At 47.6% G+C, this 16,222-nt stretch overlaps 1 protein-coding gene across 4 annotated transcripts in view; it reads left to right on the forward strand.

Annotated features, from left to right (window-relative positions):
* AXIN2 (axin 2) overlaps positions 1–10,004 on the forward strand; it is a 24,066-nt gene extending 14,062 nt beyond the window's left edge. The window contains exons 4-11 of one of the 4 annotated variants that reach the window (XM_027890377.1): positions 167–307; positions 500–996; positions 1,104–1,286; positions 1,571–1,789; positions 2,373–2,468; positions 3,904–4,071; positions 8,193–8,276; positions 8,897–10,004. In XM_027890377.1, the coding sequence (XP_027746178.1) occupies positions 167–307; positions 500–996; positions 1,104–1,286; positions 1,571–1,789; positions 2,373–2,468; positions 3,904–4,071; positions 8,193–8,276; positions 8,897–8,921 (1,413 nt within the window). In that variant the 3' untranslated portion in view covers positions 8,922–10,004. The other 3 variants (XM_027890374.1, XM_027890376.1, XM_027890378.1) reach the window with 3 other exon arrangements.
* Positions 10,005–16,222: the final 6,218 nt, after the last annotated feature.

Here is a 16,222-nt window from a genome sequence, read left to right on the forward strand (position 1 = left end):
GCACTAGCTCATAAAAATCCAGAGCAGACCATGCCTAGTTGCGGTCGTCTTTTCATCCAAACATGGAGACACAACAAGCGTAGCGGGGCCGGCGATGCCGCTGCGGCAAAGCGCCCCGCGCCGCCCGCTAAACATGCCTTGTGCCTTCTGTCCCCGCTCCTTGTAGAGGACCCACCGTCTTCCCAAGGAGATGACCCCGGTGGAGCCAGCTGCCTTCGCCGCCGAGCTCATTTCCCGGCTGGAGAAGCTGAAGCAGGAGCAGGAAACCATGGACTGTCTGGAGGAGAGGCTGCAGCAGATCAAGGAGGTAGGAGGATTAGCCTTGCCGGGGCTGGGCAGAGCTCCACGTGCCACCTGGCTGGGGGTGGGAGGGGGCTGGGAGGAAGGTGTTGGGATGGCACTGTGGCTCGCGAGCCGGTGGGGGGGCACATCCCCAGCGCATGCCCCCACCAGCTCCTCGTCCCCTTCCATTCATTCCCTGCCATCGCTTGTCTGGCAGGACGAGGAGAAGGAGGGCTCCGAGCTCCCCGCCAGCCTGCAGAGCAGTCGGGAGATGGTGAACCCCCAGCACCCCCAGCACCCGCTCTCGCTCCTGCCCTCGGGCAGCTACGAGGAGGACCCCCAGGCCATCCTGGACGAGCACCTCTCCCGCGTGCTGAAGACCCCCGGCTGCCAATCGCCCGGCATGGGCCGGCACAGCCCCCGCGCCCGCTCCCCCGACCGCCTGCCCACGGGCAAGCTGCCGCCCGGCGCGGCCTCGCTGGCCGCCTGCGCCGTGCTGGGCAAGGGCTTCATCACCAAGCAGACCACCAAGCACGTCCACCACCACTACATCCACCACCACACCGTGCCCAAGACGAAGGAGCAGATCGAGGCCGAGGCGGCGCAGCGGGTGCAGTGCTGCTGCCCGGCGGGCAGCGACTACTACTGCTACCCCAAGTGCAAGGGCCACCCCAAAAACACGGACCCCCCTCTCCCCTCGCTGGAGCCCTTCGGGTAAGTCACCGGCATCTCCCCCCCATTGCACCTGCCCCAAACCGCGACCCGTCATTGATGGGGGACACAGGGGCTAACGGTGGGCTCTTGTCCCTTTTTGCCACCAGCAGGACGGGGACGCTGCTGAAGAGGCCGGGCCGAGGAGTGGAGAGCGTGGCCCCGCCGGCCGGGGATGGGGGGCTGCCCGGCCCCGGTGGGGTGCAGCTCCCCGGGGGTGAAGCAGACCGGGCGCAGAACGTCTGGCAGTGGATGCTGGAGAGCGAGAGACAAAATAAGCACAAGCCCCATAGGTAAATACGCAGCTGTCTACAGCAATATCGCTCCCGGTAAATATTTATATATTACATGGGCTGTCTATTTTTACAATCGCTAAAAACAAATGAGACTCTTTGCTCCTCCGGTTTAATATAAAAGCTGTTCCGCAGAACCAGAAAAACCACAAAAATGTCATGTTTTTGGCAATAAACCTCCTTTCATGTTATGACAGACTTTTGAGAGGGAGCGAGCAGAATAGGAGCTGCTATTAAAGTCATATTTTCCAGCTTTTCTAACCCGACTTCTTCCCCTCCCCAAGCACACAAAGCACAAAGAAGGCCTACAGCTCCGACTGCGCCAAGGGGGCCCCCGGCCGCCACCACCCGTGGGGGACCGGCAGCCACCCGCGTGGGGCACAGCCCGCCCACCCCTTCGTGCAGGACCCCGCCATGCCCCCGCTCACCCCGCCCAACACCCTGGCCCAGCTGGAGGAAGCGTGTCGCCGCCTCGCCGAGGTCTCCAAGCCGCAGAAACAACGGTAACGGCCCCGGGAGGGACAGAGGGACGGTCCCGGTGCCTGCGGTGGGGTTTGGGGAGCAGCGGGGCCGGGGGAGGTTGGCTGGGTGCTGGTTGGGAGGGTGGGCATGGCTGGTGTCCCTCCCGTCCAGGCTGGGAGGTGGCCATGGGGCCAGGCCGTGGGGATGTGTGACGGCACGGCTTGGCCGGGCCCGGAGGATGAGCCTCCTTATTCCAACCCCACCCTGCACCGGCACAAATAGTTCAGATCCGAGACTATTACTTCCACTCTTTTGATGGCTGTAATTTGCCCGTTTTTCCTCTGGGACAGGCTCCAGCTACATACCAAGTGGGGAATTGGACTGGTTATCGTTCATTTGGGTATGGAAGGATAAATTAGCCCACAGCATTTTTAATTCTTCCTTTGATTGTTTACAACATGTGAGGCTTGATACAAAGAGCGAACTTAACGACCCACAGGAGACTTCAATTAAGAAGATTGTATTTCAACAATTTTTTTTTTTTTTAAAGTTGTTTTTTCTCTCTCTTTTTTTTTTTTCCCCTCCTCTTCTTCCCCACTTGCCCTCCCTTTCCCTCCACTTCAGATGTTCAGCCTCAAATCAGCAGAGGGACCGAAACCACTCCACTGCCATTCAGGGGGGAAGCACCCCTTTCTGCAATGCAAGTCTAACGACAGAAGAGTGAGTATTGCACGTGCAGAAAAGGGTTGGGAAATAAATATATATCTCTCATAATTATATTTTCACTGAATGGATTGCGCTTTGAAAAGAGAGGAAATTCTTATATCTGAAATTTCGCCTTTCAAACATTCTTCTTAAAGAAAGAACAAAACATTTTCAAATCTTGTCTCTGGCTCTTTTTAACTTGCATTCCTGTAAAGTGGACAAAGATTGGATTAGTCTAATTACAGGATGGTTCTTTTAACAAGAAATCTGCTACAGAGAGGTCTAAAATGGCCTAAATAATTAAAGTTTTCTTTCTTACCCTCTTCATCTTAAGCAATGAGTAATGTTTGAAGTCCAGACTGAGCCACCTGACTAGAGCCTTTCATTTTTAATTGGTTGACCTTAAGTCCACCAGCTGTCTTTGCTAGCAGCTTTTTTTCTGAAGCCACTCTACAAAGACTTAGAACAAATTAGGAAGACTAAATTACTGCGGACTAACACTTTGTGACCTTTTGACATGCCAAGTGTACATTGCCTCAGAAGCAGTTGTAGATTTGGCTGCATGGTATTCACTAGAGTGTTGCCATTTCGCTGGGTAATATTGTTTTAATTATTCTTGAAGAAGGGTTTCTTGGGTGCAAATGGCAAAATCCAGTTAATTTTATCCTCACTGGGAAAAATAAGATTACCTGGGTGCTTCAGGTGAAGCATCTGGCGGTGGGTTTGCTTTGCGAGCCGGTGGTTGCGGGTGGGTTTGTGCACGTGGAGAAAACTTGGCAGATGCTTCATGTGAAGGCAGATGAAAAGAGCGTTTTAAAACCCAAGGTGTGTAGTCCTGGGGCTCTCCAGGTACAGTGAGCCTGTGGTGAGCCCTGCACCTGTTCACCTGGCCTGTGGTCCTGCTCTGATGCTTCCAGGAGGCATCCAACCAACCTCCAGCCCTGGGTTCACCCATCCGTAAGGTGGTGAGAGGTCTCTGTGATGCTGTCATTCCAAAGGGGAATGGCTTCAAGCTGAAGGAGGGTAGATCCAGGTTAGATATTACAGAAAAACTCTTCCCTGTGAGGGTGGGGAAGCTCTGTCGCAGGGAAGCTGTGGCTGCCCCATCCCTGGAAGTGTCCGAGGCCAGGTTGAACAGGGCTTAGAGTAACCTGGGCTAGTGGAAGGTGTCTCTGCCCATGGCAGGTGGGTGGAATGAGATCAGCTTTAAGATCCCTTCCAACCTAAACCATTCTATGATTCCCACCGGGAGCTGCTGTGGGAGCCCAGCAAAGGGCTGTGCAAACACACCCCAGCAAATTCCCAGCCAGTACAGGAATATCTGATTTTTGGGTCACACCCAGGGGTATTTCTGACAGTGCGGCAGGAGCGCTGCTGGTTTGAGCGTGGCGAAACAACCTGTTCTCAAATGGAAAAATAGAGGGTTTTGTGTGTGTTTTCTGTTTTTCAGTCACAAAGAGCCAAAGAAACTGCCAGTTGTTCACACCTCTCAGTCCAGTGAGTTGGTTGTCACCTATTTTTTTTGCGGAGAAGAAATTCCCTACAGGAGGATGTTAAAGGCCCAGAGCCTGACACTTGGGCACTTTAAAGAACAGCTCAGCAAAAAGGGAAATTACAGGTAAGAATCTGGGATTTGTTTTTTCTTCAGCGTGTTTTACCGAGTCAAAAGAATTAGCAGAACTTTTGCAGGGTTACCTGCAGTGACACTTTGGCCTCAATTTTCAGAGGCTCTAGATCATCTTACTCCCTTCCCACTCAAACCAGGAGCAACTTGGAGATGGAAAAGGTGCCCTGAGCCACAGCTCAGCTGCAGGGCCACCTCCTCTCCATCTCCCCAGCCTCCTCCCCAGTTGCAGTAGGTTCTGTGCTCCAGCCTTTCTCCAAAAAGCTTGAATGTCAGGGAAATCTGGGATGGCTTTGTGGCAAAGGCATTGGAGCAGTGGGATTCAGTTTCCAAACTGGGGTCAGCATTCATCTTGGTGGTGCTCTCCTTGAATTGTTTAATTTTTTGCAATGGTGTGGCTGTAAGTGGGTTTAGTGGCAGGCTGAGATGGTCCAGTTGAGGGTCATGGAGCTGAGATGGAGCTCCCTCACTTTCCTCTTCTTTAGGGGTAAAAAAAACCTCTGCCCTGCAGAGAAAGCTCCACCAGCAATACCCAGATCCTCCTCAGAAATTCCAACAAACCCTGCTGGTCTGGTTTCCAGGGCACAGCTCCCAGTTAAACCAGTTTGCTGCTTCCTCTGCTTTCATAGTTTTCATGGCAGGAGCTTCACGTTGGCTCTTCTTGGGATCCTCTGTTGGCCACCTCTGCAGGGTGAGCAGGAGAGGCAGGGACATTCCAGCTATTTGTTTGAATTTGCACTGAAATTGGTGGTGATTCAGAGAACTGGGTGTCTTGCCCTGTAACTGCCCTGTTAACTGATTTAACCTCCAAATGGTCATTTGGGTTTGGTTTGAGGAATTCCCAGCTTGTTGCCCCATCACTGGCCTCTCTGGCTTTGGGAAGTCCACCCCTGCAGCCCAGAGGTCAGTGACCCACAGACACTTTCAGACTATGAGGATGCTGAGTTGGGGTCTGTCTGTGGCTGTTGCACAGTGAGGCTGAAATACTGCCAGTCCTTCCCCAAAAACCATCTTTGCAGCCCACGCAGCTGCCATCAGATGGCACCAACCTGCAAGTCCACCCACCCTGGACACCGTGCAGGAGAGGTCCCTGGGCTTCTGGCACCCTTGTGCCATTTTCCAGCCCCCAAAGCCTCCCACACTTTCTCCTCCTCATGCCCCTATTTGCAGACCAATTTCCCTGACCTCACCACTGCTCTGACAGCTCCAGTGGCTGTGCAGTCCCACCTCCCTCCTAAAAAAAAAAAAAAAAATTTTTAAATGTTTGTTTGTTTTCTGTGACATTTTTTTGTGTGATGCCCGAGTGCAGGACTAGGCTGCTAAAACCTCTGTGGCCCAAAAGCCCCTCTAGGTGCAATTATTTGTGCCTTGTCAGACTGTAATTACTTTAGAAAATGTTTTTAAGTGAGTGACAAGGATGAAACAGCGTTTTGCTTAGATCTCACCCCTTTACACCTGGGTAAAGACAATACAGAAATTTATAAAAGGAACTTGGGTACGTGCCCAGTATTTTATCTTGCACAGACACAAGGTGAAACTAATTACACAAATGTGTGTACCTCCAGGGAATCATTTTGATCTAAGCTTTGACTTTTGGCTGGACTTTGAGTGAAACTGCGGGTGACCTTCAGGGGAGAGGTCCGCAGTGCCCGGAGTGGCGTGTGTGTTACGGGGAGGCACTAACTAGGCCGCTTTGGTCACATCTGGCATTGATTTCTTTTTAAGGCACATTTAATAAGCATGTCTTTGAAGCCGTTGCCTTTCATTTAATGCACAAAGACACGCAGAAAACGCTCCGCTCTCCAAATTCTTTATTGATTGGATCAGTTTTGCGAGGCGGGTACCTCGGGCTGCCGTGGGGCAGCCGCCGGGAAGAGCCGCCTGGTTTTCCATCCATCCCCCCCCCGCCTCCCCCCCAAAAAAAAAATTTAAAAAAAAAAAGGAATTAAGCAGTGATTTAATACCGATGGTGTTAACAAAAAACAAACATACACACACACCAAAAAAAAAAAAAAAAAAGTGGGTGGTGTCGGGTAATCTGAAGATGGCAGCGGTTCAAAAATTGAGCTGTAAGGCCGGGCCTGCTCGCCTCGATTGGTGCCAGATGTCCCAAAAAATAAAATAAAATAAAATAAAATTAAAAAAAAGGAGCAAAGCTTGCCACATAAAATATGTTTCAATGGAAAGCCCGTTTCTGAGCAAATAAGAGCAGAGTGACTTGTTTGAAGATGTTTGAGGGGGTGGGTTTTATTTTTTTGTTTGTTTGTTTTTTTTGCTTTGCCTCCTCCTTTTCTTCTCCCCCTCCCCAACCCCTTTTCTCTATGAAATAAGGTTGTAATTATGTAAAAGGTCGTAGCATGTTTTCTCAAATAAAAATTTCATAAACACAACCAGGGCTTGGGCTTGGGGAGGAAGTTCTTGGGAAGAGTGGCTGTTATCTGGACAGGGGAGAGGGAAGGGCAAGTTCTTTGTAATTCATTCAAACTTTGCTTGGAGTTTTTTGGGTTGATTTCAAGGGTGCTGTCCTGGGGAATTGTGGCCTTGACCTGTAGCATGGAAGTTGGGAGTTGGGCCATTGACTTCCACGAGTGCAGGCTCTGAAGGACTTAAATAATATGTTTTTTTCCTTGCTGACCCATTAAAGATGCAACCTGTGTCAATTCAGCTTGGAATGACTCTAAAAAAATAAATCCTAACCATACCTGGAATAGATGGAGATGGTTTCATCTCTTTAAGCAAAAAGATCTTTTATTCCCCTACCAAAATGGTTTTAACACACTCTGAAAATAAAGACATTTGCAGGCTGATGTGACTAATTTAAACATGTGTAATAGAACAGTCACTAAATGAAGAAATCAAATTCTAAGACCCTGCTGTGGTTCTTTCAGCTTTAGTAGTAAAAGTGAGCTTCATTTTATCTCCTTTCCCATCCTAAAAAAAAAAAATCATAATTACAAACCCCTTCTCCCTGACAAACATCTGCCAACCCCTGAGTTGTCTGGAAACTACAGGGGAGGGGTTAATTTATTTTTTTTTTTATATATCTATATATATATTTTTTTTCTTTGTAATCCATCTGATGAAGTTTTTCCCATCCCTGGCAATCAGATGGCAAAGCCCTTTTCCAAGGGAGCAGGCACATCCAAGGAGGTGCTCGGCGGCAGACGGACAGACTCCCTAAATGCTACCCCTCTGAATGGAAGCCCTTCATTTGTGCATATGCAATTAAGCAGCCTTAGAAGGAAGAAAGCTCCAAACGGGATAAAAGGAACCTTTAATCAAGAAGCTGAACGGTCTAATTCAGGATAATAGAGGGGTCCTTACTGTTTGACACAGGAGGGGTGGGGGTGCTTTTTTGTCTCGGGGAGCGTTGGCTTCATGATCTAACGACCCGGAGCAAAAGAGCAGGAATGCAGGACACTGCTACTTGACCTCCCCGTGTCACGTCCCGCGGGCTGGACCGGGGCTCTCCGACCGCTGGGGAAGCAAAGGCAGGAGTTTCTGTCACTTAGCAGGGATACGTGAATTGGTTGTTCCCCACGCGAGGCTCCCGGGATGTTGGTTTTGTTTTTTGTTTTTTTTTTTTTTTCAATAGGAACACCACAGAGTTTCAGCTCCTGCGTTGCAGGAAGCTGGGAATGGTTTGCTTTTAATCCGTCCTTTTAATAACAGTTGCTAATTTTAATGTTGGGCTTGAGCTTTGAAAGAGGAAAACACATGAAAGAAAGAAGGTGGGGAGAGAGAGAGAGGGGAGCCTTAAGAATGCTCGGCTTTGAAATTCTATTTATTTATTTTTTAAATAAGATATTCGACCAGAAATTGCCGTGCTTTCTAATTTTCTTTATGGCTGGGGGTATCCACTGCCAGTGTGTATAATCTTCTCACTGTGGGAGCTGTTGTCACCTCTGAGGAGCACAGCCCTGCTCCCTTCTGTCCCCATCGCATCCCTGGGGATGCTTTCGTGTCGCTGGACCTGAGCAGCCCAGAGGTTTTTCCTGGAGGAACATCCTAGGGGAGGGATAAATTGGAAATGCCGTGGTTAAAAAGAACTGGCAAAGCAGCCTTTTGCTTTTACCTTTTGATTTTTAACTGTGTTTTAATTCTCTTTACCACAGATACTACTTCAAAAAAGCGAGCGACGAGTTCGACTGCGGCGCGGTGTTTGAAGAGATTTGGGAAGATGAAACCATCCTGCCCATGTACGAAGGAAGGATCCTGGGGAAAGTAGAAAGGATTGATTGATGGCATCTGTGTTTCTTAAGAAAAGTTAAACTAGAAAAGTCTTTGGACACACAACAGTAGTGATGACAAGGAAAGAAAAAAAAAAAAAAAAACAAAAAACTCTGAAGGAAAGTTTTGAACCAATGAAGAAAAAAGGTGAAGTCTATGAAGACTTTGCTGAATTAGCCTTAGAGGAAAAAAAAAATGGCATTTATTATTCATGAGTTGGGTACTGAGATGATAAAAACCCCGGACTATTTATTAGAAACATGACCACTGTTGGCTATCGGAGATGCAGACCGTCTTTGAGAGACTTCCATACATAATATATGATTTCCTGGGGATCTGAAATCTATGGACTAAGAGAAACTGTGTATAGCTTACCTTAACAGTAATCCTTATTGATATTTATTGAACAGTCTGTTTTCCCTTAAGTCCAGTTTTTGGATATGCTGCTTTAACAATGGAGAAGAGAGGGGCTAGGAAGGGGGGGTGAGGGGAGGAAGGATTATTTTATTTTTTTACATTGTTCCCACTATCTAAAATTTAGGAGTTTGGCCAGGAACGCATTCGTGATGGTTTTTTTTTTTTTTTGAAGGGGGAGGAGGGAAGGACTGACATGATGCCCAGTATTTCTCCAAGTGAAGATAAAACTCTTCTACAGAAATAATAATAATAATAATAATAATAGTAATAATAATAATAATAATAAAAAGCCGAAATAAAAATGCTGTCCTACCATTCATCTAGAGACCTGTGCATTTTAATCTATGCTGCTCTAATTTGAAATAAAGGTCTTAAGTGTTAACTCTGTTAGATGCAATACAACGAAACAGGAACCTGTTATTATGTCCATGGATTTCGGCGGGGCCAGGATTTTGCTTTGCTGCTGTCACTGGTGTCCAGAGCCTCTCGGTCAAGGCAAGGTAGAGCAAAACCCCCAGCCTGGGAGAGCTGTAGAAGGAGCCATCCCATTCCCATGTTTAGCACACCAGAAGGTTAAAACCCTGTGTGTATTCCACAGAGCTAATTTTTTTAGCCGTTCAGTGTTAGCACTGCTTGTATTTCAGCGCTGTGTGGCTACAACGGGGCGTATTTTCAGCTTCTGACTCGTTGTGTGGTGGGGTTTTTGGCTGGGTTGGTTCTGCCTTGCCTTCACACCCACCTGAGGCCGTGGGAGATGTGGATGAAGCTCCGTGTGTGTGTGTGTGGTGGGTTTTGGGACAGAGAGAGAGAGAGAGAGAGAGAGAGAGAGGGACCCTTTCCCGAGAAAGACCTTGCATTTCGACAGTTGGGTTTTGTGTTGATTAAGTTAATCTGTGCATTCTGTTTGCCATTGCTACTTTGTGTAAGTCTGTATATATTGTAGAAAATGTATGGTGAAAATATTAATACACTATCTCTAGTGTTTTTAAAATTTAATCAGTACAGTACCTGTGCCTGCATGGTGTTACAGACCATGCGTCGCCCTATATTCAGGGTTCAAGCTTTCCCTTGTTTGTTTAAGGGGTTTATGTATAAATATATTTTATGCCTTTTATTACAAGTCCTGTACTCATGACTTTTGCCATGGCATTTTGTTCTACTTATACTGTAAATTATGCATTATAAAGAGTTTCATTTAAAAAAAAAAATTACTTGGTACAATAATTATTGTAATTAAGAGATGTAGCCTTTATTAAAATTTTATATTTTTCAAATTAATAGTGTCTTGACTTTTTTTTTTCACCCTTAATGCCTTAAAATGGGGGTTTTTTTCTCATGTGTGGTGATAGCTGGAAAGAACTGCTGAGCTCTGCCCTGGCCTCTCCCTGCCTTGGCAGGGGCTATTCCTGCTGGGAAGCTGTTTCAGCTGGAGAAGGCAAGGCTGGGGCTGCTCTTCAGTGTGAGGATTAAGTAATTTACAGCTCCTTCAGGTAACTCACCTACAAATTTAGCCTGGTCTTAATGCCAAGACTGTACTGCCATGCCCACCTGATGGAGCCGAGGGGTGACTTCCAAAGGGATGGGGTTGTCCACAGGCTGGAACTCTTCTCATGGCACATCAGAGGGCTTTGGTGTTGGGGGCGGTCACAGCCTTCCCCAGGTGTGATTGAGCCAGGACTGCCCACCTCTATCTCATCTCCTGCAAGAGTAAACCCAGCTTTGTGAATCCTGAGCAGAACCCAGCTCTGGAAAGCCTTGGCTCCTGTGGTGGTGTTGGCCCAGATGAACCGGGGAGAGATTCGCTGGAAGGGGCTGAGCGGGATGAGCACAGGGAGCTCCTCCCTGTGCGCCTTCCCCCTCGCCTGTATTTATGGTACAAAACCTATTTTATAGCTGAACGAGCTTAATTTGTTCCTGAGGGAAGCTGCGCATACCAGGGATGGATTTGTCTCCCAGCTGTCGCCCAGACCTTCCCCGGCTCAAGCGAGTAACGCCGGGAAAGCAATTGTGGAGCTGCTTTTGGTCTGTCCTGTTGGTAACCAGAGCCAGCCCTTTGCTTCTGCTACACCAATGGCACTAGGGTTTTGCCTTTTCTTTTTTTCTCCTTTTTTTTTTTTTTTTCCTCTCCCCACCCTATTTTTTCTATGAGGTTTTAAATTATCTGGGTTATTTTGTGTGTTTGAGAAGACTTCATTTAAAACATCAGTAAAACTTGTATCAAAGGGCTCAACTTCACACCGAGTACACAGAGCTCGGGACTGAATCCTGCAGTTCAAGGGAGCTGCAGGCAGTTTTACACATTTAAATGGATGGTGCCTTGTTTTAAAAAAACCATCTGAAGTTCATGGGGTTCATCTTAATTGATAAGCTGGACATAACGGATGGGTGTAGGGAGACTTCAACAACATAAGGGAAGAAAGATATTTTTTTTCCCTCTCTCTCTCTTTTTTTAGTCTGCCATCAAAGGTTGGGAACTTAGCACTACACCGTAGTATTATTTTTCTTCTGCTATTAAAATGAATCACACTGTGCCTAATTCTTCTTGGGAAGATGAATGTGTTTGAGGCAGCTTGAAGCCATTCAGTGCCTCACAAGCCTTTGCATCTTTCTATCAATGTTCCAAAATACCTCTGTTTTTTGGATGTCTGTAGAAACAAAATATAAAATGGCTTCAAATACATGGCAGGCTGTTTAGTGGAGATGAAAGGGTATTTGAATAGTCTTTTTAAAATGAATGAAAAGTGAATACTCTCTTCTGTTTCAATTATAAGTGGGACATGGAGCTCGTTAGACACCACCTTAATATGTGACAAAATGTTCACCTACCTTCAGTGGTTCAGAAACATTTTGTTTTTTAGCTTGTCTCGGGATAAAGATCGTGATTACAGGTCTGGCATGTTCTCTGCTAAATGGAGAGGCAGCGTGGGAAAGTTCTGCTCTTACAGCTTAAAAGTAACATCCAAGCAAATTTTTTTTTTTTTTTTAACAGTACAGAAGATCGAGAGAGAACAAGAACCTTATTTTGACCCAAGTGGGTGGTTTTTTTTTAAGTTTAGCTTATCAGGTTTAACAAAAACTATGCAAACTCATGCTGAGAAAAGTGCCCACAGAGCTGCTGGTGGTGTTGGAATGCCCTGATTAGGTCCTTCCAGAGGATGGACCAGAAACATCCCCATTTGGGTCCTCTTCCAAAGGACAGACCCAAAATATCCTGGTTTGGGTCCTTTTCCAGAGAAAGGATGTAAAATACCCTCATTTGGGTCCTTTACCAGAGAAGGGACCCAAAATATCCCTGTTTGGGTCCTTTTCCAGGGAAAGGACCCAAAATGTCCTCGTTTGGGTCCTTTTCTGGAGGATGGACCCAAAATATCCTGGTTTAGGTCCTGCTCCAGAGAAGGGACCCAAAATGCGATGACTTGGATCCTTCTAGAGGAAAGAATGGCCCAGTTTCGGCCCTTTACTAGAGGAAGGACCTGAAATAGTCCTGATTCAGAGTCTATTCCAGAGGAATGAGCCAAAGTATCCAGATTTGGGTCCTTCCAGAGGAGGAACATCAACAGCAAGAGCAGAAGCAAACCCAAGCGGGGCTGGAGCGCTGCAGGAAGGGCAGCCTGAGCCATCCCCAACCACTCCACGCACTTAAATCACACTAAGACTTAACACTTAGCGCATTTTTCGCCTTCAAAGCAGACTGGAATCACTCATTAAACCCCACAGCACCCACTGAGGGAGGGAGGGAGGGAGCCCTGCTCTCCTCAGGCCCATAGCTGGTGGATAATTGTGGCCAGGGGAGCTTCAAAGCCGTGTGTCGGCTCTGCAGGCTGGGTCACCGTCCAACAAAAACACCAGCCCTGGTTACTGCACAATTAAAACGCCTTGATGGACCTTTAACGGTCCTCGGGAGCACTTGGGCCTTGGAGCCTGGAGGTTGGGAATCACAGGCATGCCTTGCCTTCAGGCTTTTTTTTTTTTTTTTGGGTTGGGGGAGGAAGAGAAACACTTTCCCAAGTGTTTCACAGCTGGAGTTTGCTGGGGGCGTGTGGCAGAGGAGCCACAGTGGTCTGGCTTGGTCCAGAATAAAGGCTGGAAGCGGTGGAGGGTGGGGATGGGCTGTGCTGGGGAGGGAAGGGACAGCTGCAGGGCTGGTTCTCCTCTCTGAGATGAGTGGGGACAAGGACCCTGTTTTGCTTCTCTCAGCAAAAAATTCAGGCTGCATTTGGATGCACAAAGCATCCCACCCCTTCCTCGTGGGCCTCCCTTCCAGCCTGGTCCTTGCAGGTTGGTCACAGCAGATCGAGCAAATATTTTGTTCTTTTCTCTCTACACTGAATGTTGGGGCATCATCTGGCTCAAGGGGTGCAAAACTTGTGAGCCAGCATCCAAAAAACTGAACAGGGCTGCTCCCAAAATCATAAGACTGGAACAAAGTAAAATAAAATAAATAAAAAATAAGACTCCCCCTCCTTTCATGGACATAAAGGTACAGAGTGGATGTTATTTTGAACAGCACCGATACTGGGAGAGTGGTGAAGTCCCACAAAAACTCTCTCCTTTTCCCAGGTGATGGGAACAGAAGCATATCCAGTTTCCTTCAGCCTTTCCCAAGTCTCCCCAAGGTTGTTCTCTGCCCTCCACCTCGGGAGTTTATTCCCTGTAAACCCATGAGTCAGCTCTGCGCTGGCTGGGCTGGAGCACCTGCTGGTTCACACTCTGCCTGGTTCATATTGGCAATTGTATTCCCTTCCTCCTTCACCTTCCATTAACCTCATGTTCCTCAAACACCTTCATCCAGCTACTCCATTCCGGTAGCAACCTCAGATTAATTAAAAAGGGAAAAAGAAAGGAACGCTCTGTCTTTAAAATGAGGTTCCTATCCCATTGCTTTCAAATGCTCTCTCTTAATCACAGAGCCCAGAAAACACCCACACAGAGGAGGCTGGAGAATTATTTAAGGCAAATCATCTTCCTTCCTCTTCTGAAAAAAGATCAGACTAGTTCTGGATGGTGAGAGCAGCTCTGGTTCAGGCCCTTTCCATTCTTCCCAGCAACATTCCCGATTCCTGCCCGCAGCCTTGCCTGGCGTCCCCACACAGCTCTGCACACACTCCTTTCCCTCTCACCTTCATTAGCATGCTACTAATCATAATGCACAGTCCCAGGATGAATTTCTTTCTAACATTTAAACCATGGCCTGCCATATGTTTTAGCCTCTCTTTTAAATTAAATGAGTGTTGTGATGCGTTTAATCTTCAGGGAGCACTGAACCCACATAGCAAGAGAGGAGGCTAATTTTGGACATCAGATCTAGGTGATAGCATAATTTCAGACAATTTTGGCTGACCTCCCTGGGCAATGCCCTTCATCTCTTTCATGAGAAGATCTATTTTTAGGGAAGAAAGCCCATTAAGTCTTGCCTTCCTTAATTCAGCTCTTCACATGATAAGCTTTGACAGACAGATCTTCTTTTTTTTTTTTTTTATTATTATTATTATTATTTTTTAAAAAGAAAACAGAAAGACCCTCTGGGAATTCTGGCTTTCAACATTTGTCTTGGGCCCTGCAGGAGTCTGGAACGTCTCTGAACCCTACAGCTCGTCCTGCTTTGAAACCGCCGCCTCGTCATTCCTCATGCACGTCGCCCGCGCTGCCTCCTCATCTGCAGTCGCAGCACTCCTGGCTCCCTGCTCCTGCTCCCACCGCCCTGGCAGCTCTCCTGCCTTCCCTTTCCTCTTGCTTCTGCTGTGCCATCTCAAATCAAGCTCTCCTTCCCCCCTAATCCTTCAGAAGCCAAAGGATAACTGCAGTGCATGGCCTTGGCTCTTGCCTTTCTCCCCTGCACCCTCAGCATCGTCCCCTCGAGGGAGCCCAGTTGGTCCCTCAAGGTCCCATCCAGTCACCAAAATCCCTCCACCCCTTCAAAGTACTTTCAGGAGGCTGCAGCAGCCTGGCAGAGCTTGGAACAATAAGGTTTGTGCCTTTTTCCAAAGCTTTTGTCTCTCACAATCCTTACATCCCCGAAGGTTTCCGGCAGCTCTACAAACACAACACCCTTTGCCCAAACATTCCACGGTAAGCGTCTCTCCTCTACAGGCACAAACTCACACAGCACCTGGGGGTCTTCACCTCCAGGGACCAACCAACCACCCTCCCCCAGCCCCAGCAGGACAGAGGCAAAGGGCAGGTTTGGGGACTGGATGCTGCTCCTGGGAACGATGCCATGAAACCAGCTGGTATCCAAAGATGGTTCAGGAATAACGAGGGGGCAGCTGATGACATGGTCAGTGGAGAGCCCGCTCTGGCCAGAGCGGCTGTGGAGGGGTTAAACCCTCCCTTTGATGCTGCCATGCAAAAACCAGGCAAAGCACCAGGGCTTTGCATTGAGATTCAAATGCCCAGATCAAAGCAGAGCTCCAGGAAGGAAGAGCCAATTTAGGTTGGAACCAGGGAGAAGTTTCTCAGCTAACTTCTGGGAAGTGAAACAACCAGGGTTCAGAAAGCTTCCATCAAAAGGGAGAGGAGTTTCCGTGGGAGAGGAGGAGGTGGCCCTCGCCCTCTCCCTCTCCTCCCAGCCAGGGAATTATTATTGGCCATCAGATCCAACACACCCCATCACGATACCCACCCAAGCTCTTTTGAAACTGTCCCCAAAATATTCCCCCCCAGCCTTCCAGAAAAGGATGAGCTCAGGCAGGCCGTGCCAAGCACAGCCCAGCACTGGTGTCCCCGTGGCACCCGCTGCCAGTGGCATCCACATCCCGGCATTCCCGAGAACCGCCACGCAGAGCCAAACACCCAGAGCCTGCAGAGACAGCTCGTGTCCAAATTGGGCTCCATGGCCTTTGGGATGGCCGCCGGCCCGCAGTCCAACATTTGATGAAGTAGCCAAAATACTGTTTCCAACTTTTTCTTCCTTACTGTTTATTCCAAAGCAAACAAACAAATGAAGAAGAAGTAAAAAAAAAAAAAAAAAAAAAAAAAAAAAAAAAAAAAAAAAAAAAAAAAAAAAAAAAAAAAAAAAAAAAAAAAAGAAAGAAAAAAAAAATGTTTGAGAGTTTAGCTTCGCTAACTCTGTGCTCGGTCCTTTTCTCCTTCGGGATTCGCTGCCCTGACCTTGGATACGCCGGGAAGAGGAAGGCGAGCTCTCACCTTGCCAGTGTGAAAGGTTGCCAAAGCAGGGAGAAAGTGTCTACTCACTTATTCTAGGAGCATGTAGTGCTTTTGTGTTTCAAGCCTTTGTAGATTTGCAATGCCTTTAAAACCCCTCGCAACTGTCCAACGTGGGGTGTTTAATTACCAGGTAAAACTATTTTTTTAGACTCCATTTAATTATTTGATTGCACAGTAACCAAAGAGTGTAAGAGGGCTGTAGCCAGAAGGCACTTCAAAGCAATGCCTTGATGTTTCTTAGTGGGCATTAATGGTTTCTGAAGGCAGGAGATTGTTTAAAAAAAAATATTAAAACCCTCCTCATGATCCCGCCAGCAATCTCAAAAAAATG

Source organism: Empidonax traillii, unplaced genomic scaffold (genome assembly GCF_003031625.1).
Source record: "Empidonax traillii isolate 1590-97213 ecotype Southwest subspecies unplaced genomic scaffold, ASM303162v1 scaffold286:size1162393, whole genome shotgun sequence".
NCBI classification, from domain to species: Eukaryota; Metazoa; Chordata; class Aves; order Passeriformes; family Tyrannidae; genus Empidonax; species Empidonax traillii.